At 43.7% G+C, this 19,777-nt stretch overlaps 1 protein-coding gene across 8 annotated transcripts in view; it reads left to right on the forward strand.

Moving 5' to 3' along the window:
• Nucleotides 1-19,259, forward strand: part of igsf9bb (immunoglobulin superfamily, member 9Bb) — a 110,584-nt gene extending 91,325 nt beyond the window's left edge. For 2 of the 8 annotated variants that reach the window (XM_018755302.2, XM_018755303.2), the window contains exons 18-21: nt 4,774-4,860; nt 10,198-11,853; nt 15,546-15,673; nt 17,437-19,259. In XM_018755302.2, the coding sequence (XP_018610818.1) occupies nt 4,774-4,860; nt 10,198-11,853; nt 15,546-15,673; nt 17,437-17,651 (2,086 nt within the window). In that variant the 3' untranslated portion in view covers nt 17,652-19,259. Of the gene's footprint in view, nt 1-4,773; nt 4,861-10,197; nt 11,854-13,047; nt 13,094-14,817; nt 14,846-15,545; nt 15,674-16,238; nt 16,620-17,436 lie in introns of those variants that run through there. The other 6 variants (XM_018755304.2, XM_018755305.2, XM_018755307.2 and 3 more) reach the window with 5 other exon arrangements.
• The last annotated feature ends 518 nt before the right edge of the window (nt 19,260-19,777 follow it).

The raw sequence follows: 19,777 nt of genomic DNA on the forward strand, positions 1-19,777 counted from the left end.
CTATAGAAATAATATCCTTTGCAAGTGGTATGAAATGCAGTATTTAGTATGGTATTCATTATGGGGAACGCTATGTGATATGTGAGAACAAATCATAACTTGTTTATGCTGGCCAGCTGTTGTCATTTATGTGTCCAAATTGTCAATTACAATATTATCATGCCTGTTTGATTTCTGGTTAGTTTTTAGAGAGCTGTTGCCTGTTTTTACTTTGAACATGAATGTGCAGCTACACTGAACAATAAGTCAAAATTACAGATGAAACAATGCAGTGACACTTTATTTTTTATGCTGTACACTCTTCATATTTTATAAGTTGGAATGGTTTATAGTCATTTTTGCTGCCATTTATATTTCTCATCTTTGTTAAACGCGGTGGACACATTTACCCTGCTCTTTAGGGGCAGAACTGATTAATGTTAGACAATTAGAGTGGAATTGACATTTGTACTGCCCACTACACACATGTTTGACAAGTATGGCCAAACCCATTGCAAAGCCTTTTTATAAAACAAATATAGTCAAAACAGAGGTCAATATACTGTTCTTTTGTTATAGTAGGTACATTTATGTAATGAAATTTGCTGATATGCTGTGGATTATATCGCAGTTTTTTTCAACATTTATTACGGAAAAAAAGATGCTGTGAATCTTACTTTAAATGCAGTTTTTGTGATTAAACATTGTTAAACTATACAAACTGGGTGCCGGATTTTCGAGCTTAGTTTTATTGTGTTGTGTTTTTGGTTTACACTGGATCCTCAACTTATGAACACGATAGGGACTGGAAGCAGAAACTCAATTTTCTTATAACTCCAAAGACATTTGTACTAGTAAGCTGCAGTCAATGAAATAATACATACTTCCTTCCACTTATTAATGGGATAGTTGTAAAAAGCCATTAGACAAAGCTGTAAGAAATATTCTGTAACGCCTGCATCCATCCATTATGGGGAACTGTTTGCTAGTGCAGGGTCACTGTGTGTGTAGCCCATTCTGGAAGAACAGGGTGCAAGGGGGTTACACCCTGGAAATGATGCCACTACATTTGATTATAATTTTTCTCATTTTTATTAACTTCAAACTTTCTTAAAATTAAAATTTATTTAATATGACTGGAAAAAAAAAACAACACTCCACTCCATGCTGTTGACCAGTTCATCACATAAAAATGCCCATCATTTACCAGCTTCAGGCCTCTGTCAACTTTCTTTATCGTCCATACAATAAATAAAAGCTTAATAAAATAGATGTCCCTCGGTTTATTTATGGATAAGATGATGTATCGTTATATAGTGAATTTCGTTATATAGTTAGAGTAGTTATAGTAAATGAAATACTTGGTAATACTTTTCATGTTAACATCTTTGTTAACTTCAAGTTGGATTAAAATTAAAACTAAATTAAAACATCTGAACGTGAGTGTACATTATCTCAGCAAACCCTTGTTGAATGCCGACTATTGTTTGATTCATCTCATAAATGTGTGCAAAATACCTCTTATTGATCATCGACACTCAGGAACACCAGACATGAGCTGTAAACACAGGGAGTAAGTTGAATGGATATGGACCCATGCACCTGTACTGTTTCCAGTCTGAGAGTTTTAACTGTTAGCTAATGGATGGGTACAGGTGGCCCAATGGACAGAGGTTTTTTTTTAATAGAGTAGGGTAGAAAATGCAGTTTTTAAAAAATTAAACTGGAAACTGCACGTATGTATCTTCAAAAATGCGTAACTACAATGTTCATAACACGAGGAGCCAGTGTATTTTATTCAGTACTGTCTTACTCTTAAAGGTGTATTACTTTGGATTGAAAATGCCTCTTTACAATCTATAAATGAAACTGGCTTTTCATTTTTCTTATACCCAAGTTACATCCGATACCAATCGCTTGTGTCAAACACAAATATTCAAGCACCACCAGTGGGACAAGGGGTTTTGAGGACTGAAATTATGAATCACTAATCTGTTCACACTAAGTGCTCCTTTAAAAGTTCCCTGTAGCAATTTTTGACAAGTATAACCAATATACTTTCAGTTACAGTTTTTACATTATACCCCCAATGGTAATAATATGTTAAATTTGTGTATTTTAATCATAATTAAACATAATATTAGATGGTAACTTTGAAATTTGACATGATGCTGTGTCTGGAATGAAGACTGAAGTTAATATTTTTCAAGGTGGTTGAGTTACTTTAGCTGTACCTGCTGTGAACCTCCTGGTACAGGTAGGTGGTGTTTCTGGTGCACATTCAAACCTTTCACACATTTTCTGAAACCCAGTATATTTGTTCACAAGTAACACTCAAATAGCAAAGTGTATTCTTGGTGCACCAGGACAATGTAATAATATCACAGAGAAGGCTATGTAATAAATGAAAATGTGTTGTAGGAATGAAAGAAGCTCATGCACAGAACGAGCCCTTAACGTGTGGTTTTATTGTAAGCATTTTTGTTCAGTTTGTACTCAAGAGTTTCTTTTTGAAATGTGAAACACTCGGTGTCCAGTAGTGCACTGACTCAGGTGTGCAGCACACACACAGAGCGCCCAGACTGTGTGTGGCCGGTGGCCTTGTGGTCCTTGGATGTGGGAGCAGAGAAGATCCCACAGCCGTAGGACCTGCGAGGGTTCAGGAGGAGAGATCTCCAGCTCCCTGACTGAACTCCACCTTGTCTGTGGTCTGTCCCCACGCTCCTGTCTGACCAGGATGGCAGAGGCACTGGCTGAAACCCAGTGGTTGAAAAGTGGCTCGCTAACAAATCACAGACGGTACATGTGAGTGCTGGCCCACCACCCCCCACCCCCCTTCCTCTTACCTGCTGTCGTTGACCTCCCCTGAGATGGTGTTGCACACTCGTGGGTACATGTGCACACGTCATGTACACACAGATGTAGATGTTGCCTAAAACCCTGAGACGTTGTTGATTGAGAAGTTCATAGCCCGACCCAGAACCCAGCGCCCGGCTCGATCAGTTGCGCACACTCCCTGTCTGTGTTCTCACTTAAGGAGAAAGAAACGGCAAAACATGAGCAGAAGACCATTTTTCAGGGGTAAATCTGCTGATATTTCATTTCATGTCTTGTGTTCGAGTCTAATTGTGCTGCTCAAAGGAAAGTGCTTTTCAGCACCAGTCAGAGAGCATCTGTCGGTGAACACATCTTTCAGCTCCGGTACTCCCTGCCTGAAGTTTACCATGGTAAATATGCATGCTGTACCTTAGAGCGACCCTTCAACCATGCTTGGCTCTGGCTTCTTCCCATGCTTTTTATACCGCTTTTGGTACACCTTTTCAGTAGTTTTACCATGGTACACTACAAAGCTGAACATTTTAAGCAGCGTTTAAACTTGCGGTGCTGGATTGGTTATAACGTGAACTACGTATTAAATGAAGACAGTTGTACATTGTAAAAAAAAGAAAAGAAAAAGCATTTATATATTTCTTCCTACTTAACTGCTCTTTTGTGTGTCTCTCTTCTTCCAGTTATGATAACTGCGACCTTTGATGACTTTTGGAGATGACTTGTTTGAATCGGTTGCATTCTGTGTATTTGATCCCTTGGTTATTATAAGCAATGTAATGCACAGTATTGTGACAACTTGAAAAATTGGTGTCAGTATTGCAGTCAGTTGTTGAACACAATCTTGAACGTTAAAGGAAAGAATTTAATATTGGCATGGTTTTAGAAACAGAGTTTTAAATGTTTGCTTTCTTTTTGTTTCCAGCTCTTAGTAATTACTATACATATGCAAATACAATGGTCTGAGTGGAGTGATCATCAGTAGAAATAACTTGTATTAGTATGACTATATATTGATTTTTTTTTCTTACATCAGATTAATAATCTGATGTTACATAACCTCTTAATGGTGCTGCAAAGAAAAGTAAAAACCAGCTCTCGCCTAGAAAATGCATTGAATGTTCGTGCTATACCAGTGTGTTTTTGCTTATTTACGCAAATGGGCTCAGCTGCTCAAAGGACATAAACCAGATGGCCATAAAGTGTACCTCATCCAGGCTCCATCACAGTAATCTACACCAAAATTACACCAGTGGCACATTTAACAACCACATATTTTGTTGCTAATGGCGTGAACCAACAGTGCCACTGTTTCCTTACCACCGAAGTCTATAATGCCGCAGTGGTGACAAATTACTGCCAACGGTGCCAGGTGTGGACTCTGAAATGCAGATGCATTGTGGGTGTTTTAGCACAGCTGCTTCGTCGAGCCAGTACACCTCGCTCTTAAATGTATTGTGTTTATCTTCCGTACTGTATGCGGGTCGGTCTCCTTTACGATAAGGGGCACCTTTCCGTTCCTGCCCAGCAAACTGTAGCTTTTTTTACTGTGTAATATATAGATACATATACCTGATTTTTTTCAACGTGTCTACCAAAAGTCATGGAGCTACAGAGGTATATTATTACACTGAGCAAGACTTGCAGGATATTTATCGTATCCTGACCTGATTGCATGAGATTATACCCCCCTTGCATGTGTGGTCTTTGAACTGTAAGATGTATGTCTAATTTCCACTAATAAACAGAGAATTCAGACATTCACCGGCCACATCTTCCTTGTGTCTCTTGCTCTCTGCACATGTCCCTCCCTCTCCTCGCCTCTCCTCTCCTCGCCTCTCCTCGCCTCTCCTCTCCTCTCCTCTGTCTCTCTGTCCCCTCCTGAGTCTGCTGTGTTTATTGCCAGGGCGCCCTGCCTCATTGACGGCCAACTCTCCCCCGTTTCTATTGTGTTTCCCACCGCAGGACTCCTCTTACCCCCTTGCCTGGCATTGAGCCCTACTGGGAGGGGCCAGATGGGAGCAGCTACAGGCCCCCGCCCACCAGTCCTCAGTGAGTGCCTGCACCTTGTTCAGCAGTGTGCGCTGGCTTTTGGCAGCATGCCCCATGTTCAGTGCTGGGCGCGGCCCACTCGCGGGCGACACAAGAGCGCCTCAGTCTTTAATGCCCCTACCCTTCCTCCACACACACCCCACCACCCTGCCCGCCCGAGCAAGTCCCTGGTGCTCGGTTCTAGAACCCCAATGTTACAGTTATTTTGTTTCCGCTGGTGACCACCTCCTGCTTCCTTCTGAACGGAACAGTCCTAACTTAGATTGGTCGCCACTGCCTTCTGCCATCATTGAATGAATAATAGTCGTTTACTAAGAGAAGGTAAAATTTAATTTTAAACCCAGTTCTAAGGCACTTCATGATTTTCCCTTTCCCCATATCCCTTTGCTGTTAGTGCTGCTGCCAGCTCTGCAGGTGGAATTACCATAGTGATGTGTTTTGTACTGTTTAGAAGCTGATGGCCATGCCAGCATACATGCAGGATTCAGCTTCTGTAGGTGCTCATGCTTGAAGACTATTTTGCCTTCCACTGGTTTTGTAGACATTGCTCTCGCTAAGCACTTTGCAGGACACGCTGTCAGTATCAGGTAGAGGGCCCTTCCTATCTCAGAAACCCCCATCATCCTCCCATGGTCCTGTTTCTCTTGCTGGTGCTTTCCATTATCCTGCACCATGGCATCATTTCCTGCACGGGTTCCAGCCCAGGCCCCCTTCCATAAAACGGTGCTCGAACTTTGCTTGATGATGGATGCTGACTGCCCAGATCAAAGCACACTTGGCTTGGGTAGTGACAGTTGGCCAGTCTAACAGGGGGCATTGTGGTTAAAGCCATCATCTACAACTTGAAGGACTCAGGTCTGAATCCCTCGTCCTGCTGTATTACCCAAAAGTAAGGTACTTTCCTTGGATTGCTCCTGTAAAAGTTGTTGTGCTGTATAAATAAGTAAATTGTTGTAAGTAGCTTAATACTGTAAGCTGTTTTGAAGAAAAGCATCAGCTGAACAAATAAATGTAAGTATAATGTATCTAGGAAGTTGGAGAAAAGCGTAAATGCTTCTGGGCCAATACTAGTACCTTCAAAAATACATCTTTGGCCCTTGGCTTAGGAGGCAGACCCAGTCTCTTGTTCTGTGAAAGACGTATAACTGGTCCTCTGCTTATGATGGGGTTCCATTTCAATGACCCATTGTAACTTGACTTTGTTGATAGTTATGCTGTATTATATAAACCATATAATCAGAATCAGAATCAGAACGAGCTTTATTGCCAAGTATGTTCGCACATACAAGGAATTTGTCTTGGTGACAGGTGACATACAGATATATAAACAATTAATATGCACAAATGCTACATGGTATATTAGAGCTTTGTTGTGTCACTAATTTCACACATTATTCTTTTTAAAATAATACCAGTACAAAACAACATAAATACAGTATACACACACATTGGGTGAAGCCTCTTGTCCCGAGCGGGGTTGCGGTGAGCCGGAACCTAACCTGGCAACAGAGGGCGCAAGGCTGGAGGGGGAGGGGACACACCCAGGACCGGACACCAGTCCATCACAAGGCACCCTAAGTGGGACTTGATCCCCAGACCTGCCAGAGAGCAGGACCCGGCCAAACCCGCTGCGCCACTGCGCCCCCTCACTAAATAAAGTATAGTAGTTCTAAAATTAAATATAGTACAAGTAATTTTGAATACTTTAGTTAGTACTGTACGGTATGTATTAATGAATAATGACAACTTTCTTGCTTACTCAAAAATTTGAATAAAAAGTAACTTGAAGGGAGTCACAGATTAAAAGTTCTGCTAACAAAGTGCAGTTGCTGCTCGACACCCAAACACTGACTGAAACGCAAACAGTAACAAATATGCAACCAACCGCACAAGCATATGGAGGCATCAGTGCCCATTGTGTGACGAAACCTCAGGACTCGAAAATAATATAATAAGAGTAATGGGACTCCCGTAGTAAGTCCGGATACTCGTAAATCACATACGTATGTTGTAACTCGAGGGCCACCTGTAATAGTTTCATAGAAGCCAGAGAAACTTTAACCCACACAGGGCCCAATTAATGCTAGCAGTAGGAAAAATCTGTACCAGCTGATGCTAATTTGCAACGTCTGCCAGGGCAGCCTTAGTTTCATTTTATTTTCAGTGTCACTACTGGTTAAAAATAATAATGGTGATTTTCGCTCTTGCTTTAAAAAGAACTTTTTTTTTGCTTTAACTTAAATATTGTAGTTTCTGTGAATGAATGTGATCGTTCTGAAGATACTTTAAAAAGTGGGAAGTGAGTCCCATTGAGGATCACGGGAGAGAGCATCACAACCTCTGTAGGTCACGAGTGGACCCTCAATGCTGCTGGACTGTCATTTTCCCCACAAGCAACACAATATATTCGGTCATTTGCTGGCTTAATCAGAAATATAACATCAGAGTTGCACTGTCCCCTGCTGAGGTACTTCCTGTATTTGCTGCATCCGCGACGAACACTTGGGATCAGTCGATCTGTCTCGGCCAAACACGTTGGGTCTCTGAAGGAAGACTGGGGGAATAGCGCCCAGAAAGCATCGAGTGGGTGCCCCATTCTGCAGCTGCTCCATAGAATGACCCTTATCTGTGTGCATTGTATTCTTCCAGATTTTCACTGAGAAGCAACCTCTGAATCACTGCCTCGTGGTGACCGACACTCCACTGCACACCCGCGCATGACTGAGCCCCGCTTGCCTTTTACCAGCGGCCGCCCTGCCAGCTCAACCTTTTGCCATTTTTACTTTGATTGGATCCATTGGTCGCAGATGTGCTCCTTTCTCATTCTGTGGTGAATTTCTTGGCAACCATCACTTTTCATATTGCTCTGTCACTAAATCCGGCCATGATAAACCTTTTGTTTCTTTTAATTCAACCTTATTTATCACCTTTGTAGTAGTTGCTTGGGTATACCTTAATGGTACCTGTTTCAGTGCCAAAGAGTACTGGCCTGTGGTTCTACTCTTCTCTCCTGCTGTTTCCCAAATCTTTATCTCTGTCAGCGATGTGGTATGGTTGCTATTACTTCTACTACTACTACTTTAATATCGTTGGAACTTGCACATGCATTTGGTATTCCCTTTTGTACCGTTTTCTCCCTTTCATTATGAATGTCTTATTTTCGCTGCGCTCTGTGCTATCTCAGGTCTTTGCACAGACAATCGACCAAACTGACGGCAGTGTGTTTACATACAAGAGCACAGTTACACACAGCGCTTACAAACAGGGATGTCATTTCCTCCATGAGCGGACAACAGTATAAAACAGTGTAACTGTAGTTCCTACAACACTGATTCAATAATATGACTTATTTTAATTAACCAGTTTATGGCTCTTTCTGATCGGTCGCTTTTCTCCTATGGTTTATTTATCAAAAGGGTTTCAGTGTGTTATGCATGATTATTAGCAGTTATTTTCAGCTGCCGTGATCTACTGTTTAGTGTGTTGTGTACTGTTCTATATGGTATGGAAAGCAGATTGTGTGCCTGTTTTTTTTTTTTTTTTTTTTTTTTTCCACCGTGCGCTGGAAATCGGCCTGTCAGAAGACATTGCCTCACGAAGAACATCGCATCCCGCAGCTTGGCTTAAGTGGCAGAAAGAACATCATTGCTTTTATTGCTGGCCATCGACAACCGGTTGTCTTGGAAACTAAGCCATCAGTACAGCCATCAGAAGTGCAAGCCCTGATGCAGCAAACAAGTCAAGAGAAAAAAAAAACAGCATTTACCATAAGCTTGAGCCACCAAATGTATTTTCTTCCTCTCAATAAACTGTAATGGCTTAACAAGGGATCTGATTTCTCGTTTGTTATCTGGAAGGCGCTTGTTACTCCTCCTCATCTCTTGGTGCGAGTACTCTCTTGGCTTCATAAGGAACCTGCAGTTAATACAGTGGTAGTCATAGTAACACTGCCAGGTTTTTTTTACTGACATTGAAACTCTGAATTCAATACATTCTAAGTCCGTGTTATAATGACTGTTTGGACTAGAGTGTGTATATGCTCACATACTACTTTTATATAATAAATAATAGATACAACTTTAAATACATATTGGCCTTAATTCAGTTCTGCTTTTCTGTTTCCTTCCAGTTACTGATAGTGCTTGTCAGTAATATAAAAATTTATGCAAATTTCATCTATCGGCAAATAAAATGTCTGTCACTACTGAAGACTGTCTGGCAGTGCTCCACATACATGCATTCTCTGGTGACAGATTATCAAAAGTGAAAACACCAGGATTGAACTGGAGAGTATGAGACCCAGGGAGGGCTGAGCAGTGATAAGGCATGCCCAGAAACAAGGGGAGAAAAGCTGATCAGTGCCACTTGGGCAGACCTGTGTTCTCTATGTGTCCCATTGGTGGGCTGGATGTAAACTGTGACACCTTGTGCTATGAGCCCTGGCAAAATCTTCTCGTCAGGGACGTTGGCCTCTAAGAAACATGCGAGTAATGAAGTATGACTAAATAGGCTGTGTTTCAAGGAGCCAAATGAACTGTGGCATTAAGCTGTGTTCGGCACGCGTTCCATGACTCGGGGTTGGGGTGATGGGAGTGGTGATCGTGACTCATGGTAAAATCTGATAGCTGTGATCACCCCCCTCGCACGCCACCTACATGATTCAGCTGTGACTCATGTCCTTAATGTACAATACTCATACGCCTTTGGCAAAGTGTGCAGATAGGGAACACCCATGGGGCAGTATGCAGTTGGAGTTGCTGTGAGTCATGTGACTCTGGGTCTGACCTCCAAAGTCACCAGCCTCAGAGTAAACTTGGCAGTGTTTATACCCCGCCGTGTACTTATTGCTGATGTAAAAGCTAGAGTTGGTAGAACTGTCAGACATCCTTCCCAGACCCTGTCCAGTGATATAAGCTTTTATTTTTCGAAGAAATGTGCTCCATAGCTGTTTTTATTTTTTTTTATATAAAGCTTGCATCAGTTCTTCTTGCTAAAATCTCAGTTTGACCATCAGAGAAGTTGATCCATTTTGAATGCTTAAGAATTTTGAGAGTGCGTGTTATTTGTCATTTAAGGCTACTGAGTTCAGTGATCCATTAATTTAGACAATTGTCCACAAAGTGTTTTATTTTCTTTTTCCAGAAACTGGTCTTTATAGATACTTGACAGAGGAATTGTTTTGACTTTTGGTGACCTTCATGAGTGATACCCTAACTATTATACATCAATGTTCATGTTGTCTGCTGGTCCACTGTTGTAGCCTGGCCTGCTAGGTCTCCATTTACCAGCTTGAAGTTTGCACAGTAACTGTCTTTTTGTGCTCCACCCTTCCCACAGGTCCTCTTCTGGGAAGCTGAGTCCTGAGAGTGTTCGTTCCATGGGAGCACCATCCGAGTCCTCGGAGGATGGCCGAGGCCTGCATGTGAAAAAAGCACCACCGAGTCCGGGCAAAGAGAAGGAACTCTCCCTCTACAAGAAGACAAAGAGAGCAATAACCAGCAAGAAGTACAGTGTCTCTAAGCACGAGGCCGAGGCCACCACACCCATCGAGCTCATCAGCCGTGGTCCTGATGGCCGATTCGTCATGGACCCATCCGAAATGGAGACCAGCGTCAAGCCCAGACGCATCGAGGGCTTCCCCTTCGTGGAGGAGTCTGACTTGTACCCTGAGTTTCGGCAGTCAGATGAGGAAAATGATGATCCCGGGCCCATGCCCCCAGTTATGGCTACACTCAGACCCCACCAGATCTCCCCCATGTCCTCCAGCCAGGAGTCCTACATGCAGCCCCCAGCCTACAGTCCCCGGTTCCAGAGGCCCATGGAAGGTATGACCATCATGGAGAGCAGCCGGCTTCAGGCCACAGGGCAGATCAGAACCTCCCAGCAGCACAGAGTGTTTCCCCACGGCCAGTACTACGGCTACATTGGCAGCCCTGGAGAGCCTGAGTCCCTGCCTCCCTTCTACATGCCTGACACCAGCCCGCTTAGCTCTGTCATGTCCTCACCCCCCTATCTGCCTGAGGGGCCCTTTGGTCATCCTACCATTCCAGAGGAGATGGGGGAGGGTGACATCCAACACTACGCCGCTTCTGGCAGCACCCTTCCGCTCACCCACACCCCCTCCACTCGCTCTCCGGAGATCTGGCAGCGACCGGATTTCCCTTTCGCGAGCCTGGAGGAGCCTCACTTCATCTTCCCACCTCACCACCCTTTACATTTTCACCGGGAGCTTCCCTTGCCTCCTCCTCATGTTCTTCCTCCTAGTAGCCTCCAGCCCTCCTCCCTTCAGGCTCCCTCATACCCTGGTGTCCTGCAGCTGGAGGCCCCAAAGAGTCGCCCAGGCAAGTCTCCCAGCAAGGTCAAGCCTCAGGGCCTTCCAGCCAAGCGTTTACCTATGCAAGAGGCACAGAGTCTAGGGCAGCTAAGACATACAAGCCACGGTTTGGGTGTACCAGTATTGCCTTACCCTGACCCGGCAGCCCACATGGGCGGCCCAAGCACATTTGGTAGCCTGGACACCCGGTGGTATGAGCCTGGGCCTCGACTCAGCCCCAGGCTGGCTCGCAGGATGGAGCCGAGCATGCATCAGGTGGTCCTCCAGCCATCCCGACTCTCCCCTCTTACCCAGAGCCCCCTAAGTTCACACGAGGGCTCCCCAGAGATTGTAGTGCGCCCCCGGCCCCGCCCGAGCATCGTCCAGCCCCCCATACCTCCGGAGATGTCGGAGATCACCCTGCAGCCCCCCTCTGCCGCCAGCTTCTCCCGGAGGTCCTCGCCCTCCTCCTCTCCCGCCCAGGGCCAGGGTAGTAGGCGGGCAAGCCCCAGCTACCGCTCCCACATGGCCTTTGCTTCCACAGCAACAAGCTACCCGTCCCAGTCCCCATCACCCCCCATGGAAAGCAGCGACGTTTTCGGGCAGATGCCATCCCAGAGGAGGACAGACGAGGAGATCCTTCCATCAGAACCCTCTCCACCTCAATTGTCAGCTTCAGGGTAGGTGCAATAGGCTGTCACCTGAAAGCAGCACTTACCCATGAGAAAAGGACTTTGTTGCTCTCTACCCCTCCAAATTACAATAATTAGACTGATGGCCAGGGGTTCCAGATTTAATTCTGGAAGCAACCCTTTGGAATTTCTATTGGAATTCTATTATTACTGCTCAGTTACTTGAATTGAGAATTGTAAAACAAATATAATATGAAGTAATAAAGAAGCTCTTATGAGCTTCTGCTTTATAGCCATGGAGGTTTTCGACATATGTGTTCTATAACTGTGGATCATCCGTGTACAGTTACTGTCCAGTATCTCTAGACAGATTTGTGAAGGTTTGTGCACTGACATCACACTATGCCATGCCATTTACTGTTGATCTCTTCATTTGTTGGGCTGAAAAATAATTCTCAAGCCAGTCTTTTTTTTCTTTGCTGCTTTTCTTGTCAAACATTTTAACTCCAAACATCCATCCATGAAATCTGTGAAGCACTGCAGCAGGCTCGTCTGGGGACTAACATTGCGGCCGAATTGAATGTTCAAACGTTGTACTTTTTTTGGAACAATTTCAGTAATGTGGAATTCGTAACTTCAGATGGCTGGAGTCATTTGCTTCACAGATAAAAGTATAACCAGACTGTTTGTGTCAAGGTCTTTGGTTAACAACCCAGGTCATTGACAGAGGCTGCACAAACCTGGAAAAATAAAATAAAAACAACCAGGTTGCAGGTCCCTAAAAAGCCTGGATTCAGAAGGAGGTCGCCACTGGATCCCAGTCTTCCTATTTTGTGTCCTTACCCCTCTTTCACCCAGCAGGTGGAAACCCACAAGACACCCTCAATTGAGCGCCCCCAGACAAAAGGATTCTCCTTGTTGCGACTCATTCCAGGCTTTTTAGGACACCTGGCTCATGGTGTGATGAGGAAGGTGCTTATGGAGTGTTCACCACTGCAGGCACGGGGCGGGATGGGGGGAAGGGGGTACCTGACCGCATGTCCGCCTCTCTCCCACCCCCCCACCCCCGGCCCAGGAGACCCCAGGTCTGACTGCCAGCCAGGGGAGGCTTATTGGGCGAACCGTGTTGCAGGGATTGTCAACTCTCATCTGTTGCAATGTCTCCATCATATTAATTAGGGACAAACTGGTCATTCTGATGGCTCCGGGAGTCTTACGTGCTTTGTTTTTGATTGATCTCAGCTATCTGGGCAGCGTTGTTGTGACCAGGTCCTCTACATCGCAATAGGTAAGGGTTGGATCCATGTCTGAAAGGGGGGGGGCAGCAGCAGGTGGGGCTTTTAATCACCTTGTCCTTTAAAGGGGAATACGAGTGTTTGGGTCTTCCATTCAGTTGATCTCAGCGCCAGCCGATTTAGAGTTTACATTGTTCCTTGCTGCTTTAATGCATTTTGGTTCTGCAGTCTTGAATAACCTCCGATCAGTGGTATCTAGCGAAAGGTATGCAACATTTAGATTTTTTTTTCTAAATCACTTTCCTACCAAAGGAAGAATATTTGAGGATCTTGTACTTATATATTCCTTAAAATAATTCAAGGCAGTGTGCTAAGGTTTATGAATTTGGCATGTATCCATTTTCTGCATCTAGATGAACGCAAGTAACTTCACAGCGGTGGAATAGCATTAGTATTACTGCGCCAAGAATAGTACAGTAATACCCTGGTTTGCGCTCAGGGTTCGTTCCTGGAACGTGGAGCGCTAAGCAAAACAGTGCCAAACGGGGTAATTATGACATTATGTTTTATTAGCTAGGTGAAAATACAAATACAAAACAATCAAATGAACTGTTACTGAGCGATTTTTACAAGAAAACATACTGTAACAACAGGTGGCACATGCGAGAAGCATGTGCTTCACTTGCACATGAGCTTTGAGTCACACTAATGGCTCACACCTGCAAAGATAATCACAAGCTCACAGTGCAAAACACACACACACACACACACGAGGACTCCGAGTCACTTTGCTTACCCAACTTGCTTCAACACGCTGATCCACCTGTCAGACTTGTGTAAGAAGGATGCACCATCAGCACACACCTGGCTGCACCCATCCTCACGCACTGCACGATTTGCGGCTTGTGCTCTTACTCGTGAGGTGGTGTAATTCACTCCTTCAGTGTCACTGAACTGATTAGACATGGGACGCTCCAGGTACATCACACAGCTGAGCTGTGAATAACGGGCTACCGATGGCACTTTACTGCGCTGAAAATGTTGGGCTGCCACACACACACACACAGACAGAGTACAGAGCCTGTGAATGCTAAATAACCAGTGTTTTATGTGATATTGTCTTTATTGTGGAGAGAAGTGCAGCTCTTCTGGGTTCCACTGGCAGGCGCACTATAAGAAAAGAGCTCTAAACGGGGCAGCGTTAAGCGGGGTATTACTGTATTTGACTTCCTCTTGTCAATGTCCCACATGGGTTTCACAAAATCAAAGCAAATTGCTGTGTTTCTGAGTCACATTTCAGACTGCAGAACAGCCTGTGAAGAATGTGTTCCTCCAAAAGTAACAACGTGCCTGACTTGGTCTGGGGAGTCCAGTGGCCTCGCTTCTGCTGGATCTGCGTTTGTGGCACCAAGAGGTGCTAGTGAGAGTATTCCCCTTTAAAGTCCTGTTCCATGTGCAAATCGCCATGCATGCCATTGCTGAATATTGCTCTTGAATATTGTTCCAAAAAAAGAGAAAGAGGAAAGTGACTCTCAGAATAAACTCTTGTTACATTTGTTGTCCAAGTGCTTTGGTTTCTTTTATTTATGTGACTGTTCCTGAGTAGTCATCCCCCTCCCGCCATCTCTCCCCCCTGTCAGCATGGTGAAGCCCATTGTAGACAGTATTCATGTCTATGAACACATATCAATGATGATTGATGCTTTGTGGCTCAGCTGTGACCCCCCCTGCCTCACCCTGCCCCTCTACTAATTGCCTTCAATTTCTCTTTCCGCAGCCACTTCAGAAGGACAGCCTCCGTATAATGCAGTTTCCATTGTTTTTGTGCCTCGTGAAAACCTTTGTGTCTTTGTCAGAGTCTGCGGACTACCTTTAAAAAGTGCCTCCAAATCTGGATGGGAAGACCATCGTATCTGTAGAAACAAGCACACGTAGGAACCTGACAATATTGAAGTTGTTGAAGTTGGCCATGTTTACAAAGTTCTGTTTTTTTTTTTTTTTTTTATTTCTGTTGTTTTTTTTTTTTTTTTTTCCCGCTGAGAAAAAAACGGACTTTTAGCATCACTGTATTGGAGCACACGAAAGGAGGTAAACTTGTAGCCTGTTAACCGTTTCACGGAAGAAATCCTCCTAACCTGGAAATCAAGTAGCCTTAGTTTCCTGTTAAGTATCAAGATTTCCTCTTGTAGTGCCATATGACTTGTACTGTATCATGATAATGAATTTATGAAATTGTAATATGGACTACTGTACTACATGGCAGCGCAATCACATCTTTCTTTTGTAATAGAAAAATCAGTATTATTATGCTGAACAAATTGTTCGATTCAGGCAAACAGCACAATAACTCAAGTTGATTTGTAGGTAATCAGAGGCGCGTCTTAACATGGTACCGGCACCTCTGAATTGAGGCCTGGGGGAATACGATTATTGGACCTCAAGATATTCGGGCAGTAGCTGGTTTCCTTGGTGACTGACCTTCTCTTCTTTTCCTTGTTTCCTCAGAAAACGTCTAGGTGCATCGAGTGCCCCTGCAGGGTCTGAGAGGATGGAAGCACTGAGATACCAACGAGTTAAAAAAGCCAAGAAAATGGTTATGAACAACAACAACTCGAAATCCAGAAAGAAAACAGGTACGCACTAAGTACCTTCCAACCTTACTCTTCTGGAATTCAAGAACGTAGGGAGTTTAAAGTAGATCAGATCAGTTATTTTAAAGCTCTTAATTGAAATCATGTGACTTATAGGTTATGAGGTTATAACACTTAAATCTCATAGTGTGGTGGCTCAAGCAGCTGCCTTTGGATCTGAAGGTCACAGGTTCAAATCCCACCTCCTACTGTAGTACCCTTGAGCAAGGTACTTATGCTACCTTGCCCTGCTCTTTAAATGGGTAAGTCAGTGTAGGTAGCTTAACATTGCAAGTTGCTTTAGAGAAAAGTGGTGAATAAATGCAATAGATCTCTGGACTATGTTGGCTTTACTCTATGGCTCATTGTAACAGTTGCATAAAATGAGTATTGAATGTGGTAATCACAGATTATGTATGTACCAGTTTTTTCTCCCCGAGGCAAAATAATGCTTCTACTGTCAGTCCTGGAAATTTTGGTGAATTGGCCTTATCTGAACTTTTGTCACTGTGAAAGTTCAACAAGGCAGTTTTTGTTTAGGGTTAACAGGGCACTTCCTGTCTTACAGGCCTCAGTCAGATTGTATATATGCGCCCGGTGGTTCTGAATTCCCAGCAGCACTCCACTGAGCTGTGAGAAGGTAGTATGACAGATCAGTTCCAGTACAGCCTTCCCCAACTCACTTGCGTCCCCCAGTGGCGTGATGTACTCTTACCGAGCTTGAGTGTACCCTCAGTCATACTGTAACAAACTCCACATCACCTCCTGGTGTGATGCCAAAAGGGTTAAAAAAAAAAAAAAAAATCATTTGCCCTTCATATGTGACCAGCACTGACCCATCTGTTTCCCATGACCAGTTTAACCTTGTAGTCTGCATTGCAAGAAGAGGACCAGAATTTACATTCCTCTGAGAGACCCGCAGACACCTTCAGCTGTTGTCATATGTTTGCCCTGCATGCTGATGTCTAACAATATTCACTATTTATGCAAGATGATGATATTTAAATGTTATAAAGTCTGACAGTCATTTTTACATAAATTTGTTATAACTTAACAGTAAATGAGAAAAAAAGGTTTTTTAAAGTAGAGAATTATTTTGAGGTAATGGCAATGACTTCATTCATGTCTGCCTGTGAGAACATCCTGGTTCGTGTTATATGTAGGCAGTCGATCACACGTAGGCTTGTGTGAATGCAGCCTCGTTGGCATGGCACCTCGGTGGACCAAGGCCCCATTCCAGTTTAGCGGTCTGTGTGGAGTTGTCTGACCCGTCCCTGTGCTCCAGGTCCCTGATTTCCTTGCATTCATCCCAAAAACATGCTGGAAGCTCATTGGTGTGTGCGAATGTGTCCCTGTATGTATTCTCCTACAGTGGCTGTGTCTCCTTTGCTGAGGACAAGGACTTACTGGATCATGGAGTAAAACTCAAGAGTTCTGTTGAATGTTCTTATGTGTGATTCATGTGTATCCTGGATCTTCATTCTTGTACGTCTTTGCGTAACTTTCGCATTCCCTGCACCTTTACTTGATCGTTGCCATCCGTCTAACAGAGCTCAGACTTCATCTCTTTGTACTGCTGGCTATTTACTGTAGCAGACAAGGTAAAGGTCACGAGTCAGAGGTACATCAGTGGTACTCCTTGGCAGATTTCACCACTCTAACATTCTGGCCCTTTAACCGTCACGATACTTGATGTTGCCGACACTGAGCACAGAGGTCGCTGCTTCATCTGCCCCCTCTGAGCTCACTGTTGTTGTCCATCTCAGGTGTGTCCACCTCTCAGACCCAGCAGCTCCACACCTCTCAGGTACTCCTGCCCGAAGAAGCTCTCTACCTCCGCAAGAAGAAGAAAAGGCCAGCCCGACAGGACCCATATGCCCGCTTTTCTGCTCTGCTCTACCGCCGGCCACCGCGGGAGGACCAGAAAGCCATCCTGGCCAGCATGGACACAGCAGACCCAGACCATGCCACCCTCCTCTGAAGCCAACCAGGCCAAGTCCATTTCTCCCCTCAGTCCCCTTCTCAGAAAGCCGCCCAACCCTCAAGAGAACACTCGTCCTCAAACATCATTCTCTCCAGCTCAGCGACTCATTAGCCGTCGCCCTCATCCATATTCAGATGTGTATCTTTTTGTTTTTAGTGTTATGATTTTTGATAATTCAGAGGAAATTGGTGATATTCCAAAGTGTCCAAAGTTTTACTCCAGTGCAAATTACCCTGCAAGGAAAATTTAAGGGAAAATATTCTGATCTTCCACAACTACAGTTGCTGTGCCGAAGTTACCAGATCAGAAGGAGTCTGTACAAACAAACTATAGTAAAGGATGGATTACAATGTTCAGCCATGTAAAAACAGTCAACAGCTCGTTCCTCGATGTTCGTTCGACAGTATTATCACAGTGTGCTGAGAAGAAGTTGATTTCAGTCTTCCCCTATTGCGCCGTGGTAGGAGTTTTCGATGCGGTCCCAGTTTATGCCTCTCCTCTACTCTACTCACATTCCTTCACTAACTTTGCTCTGCCAACACTCCCTGCCAAAAGGGGAAATTAATCTGTCAGTGAATCACAGGGTTCTGTCTTTTGAAAATATATACCTCAGGTCACTAAGCAGTTTACCGCATGGACTGGGTCTTTGCAATCGATTACCATACTCGCAACCGTCCCGTGCTGTGGGATTTATTTATTTCACTGAGCTCTATTTATTGTTTTACCGTTTGAAATTAATTTAATGACTATTGTGTTTTATTTATGGCAAACACTGTCTAAATTCAATTCACTTAGGCCTTTTGCTGTGTTGACTTTGGGAAGGGAATACCACACTGTAATACAGTCATACCTTACTGTCAAACAATATTATGACAATATTTTCTAGAGTTGTGAATTGATTTCTTTTTAATGAATTGAGACTGGTATCTTCTTAAGCCTCTGTTAATAGATCAGAAGCATTTTCGTTGAATCATTGATGCCATCATGAAGCGCTCATTATTTCCACTCGGTAGGAAAGTCATTTAAATGCAAAGCACAACAAGGAGTGCATGTATATTTGATGGCAGAAGAGGCATCCGCTCTTTGCTGGTATAAACAAATTTAGTCTTCAACACTTTCATGTAATCATAAACAGTGTCAATATTTTATTACAAGCATTACTGTCTTTGATTACTTTCTTATTTCTTTGCCGTTAGACATGAAACATTTGCCTTTTCTTGATGTTTTCCTTTCACATGCAATTGCACTGGAGCAAAATGTTGGATTTTGTACTCGTACACTCCCACCTTATTTCTGGGCACACTAACCCTGTGTGTCTTTGGAATAGAGGGCTCCTAACCCTTTTAAAAAAGTACTATAGTAATGCCAAAAATGCTACCGCTTCCTTAATCAATAAAAACAACACAAGTACTGTACTATGAGGATGATAGGATTTTGTGCCATATGGTACTATAGTATTTTTTCATGTTTTTGGGAGGGCCTGTATAAAAACTCATAGACAGCTTCTTTGGGCCTAAGTAGGGCTCATTCCAGGTTGCCTGTTCTACATCTGTCTGCTGCGTTGCTTTTCTTTATGAAAACTACATCCACTGCCTTTTGTTACCAGTTTTGTAGCCTTGACATGACTCTTGTTAATGTATTTTTTAGGTTGTTTTGTGTTCTTTTTTTTTTTTTTTTTTTGGAATTTGCTGGTTGCAGCCTGCAGAAGCATTAAGAATCTCATTCTGTACATATAAATATATATACACACACACACATATACACATGTATCTGTGTGCGTATATATGTACGGAATGATATTTTTGTTGACATGGCAGTAGAACCAGTATAATCTATGAGGTGACAGGGCTACAAAAGCAGCTCTGTAATCAGCAATGTTTTTCTTGTCCTCATTGTAATATTTAACATTCAGAGGGTGCTTGATTTGTACTGATGCATACATATTTCTCAGACAGAACCGAGACATCCAGAATGGGCTACGCCAAGGCATCTGTGTTCTTCCTATTCTGTCGTTACCCTTACGGATGGAACTGGGAGGGGCCGCAGAAGTGCTCCCAGGTGCGCTTACAGGTGTGCGTGCTCAGGTGTGCTCTCTTGTCGGAGGTAGCAGATCTAAGCTGCAG

Source organism: Scleropages formosus, chromosome 4 (genome assembly GCF_900964775.1).
Source record: "Scleropages formosus chromosome 4, fSclFor1.1, whole genome shotgun sequence".
In the NCBI taxonomy this organism is placed as follows: domain Eukaryota; kingdom Metazoa; phylum Chordata; class Actinopteri; order Osteoglossiformes; family Osteoglossidae; genus Scleropages; species Scleropages formosus.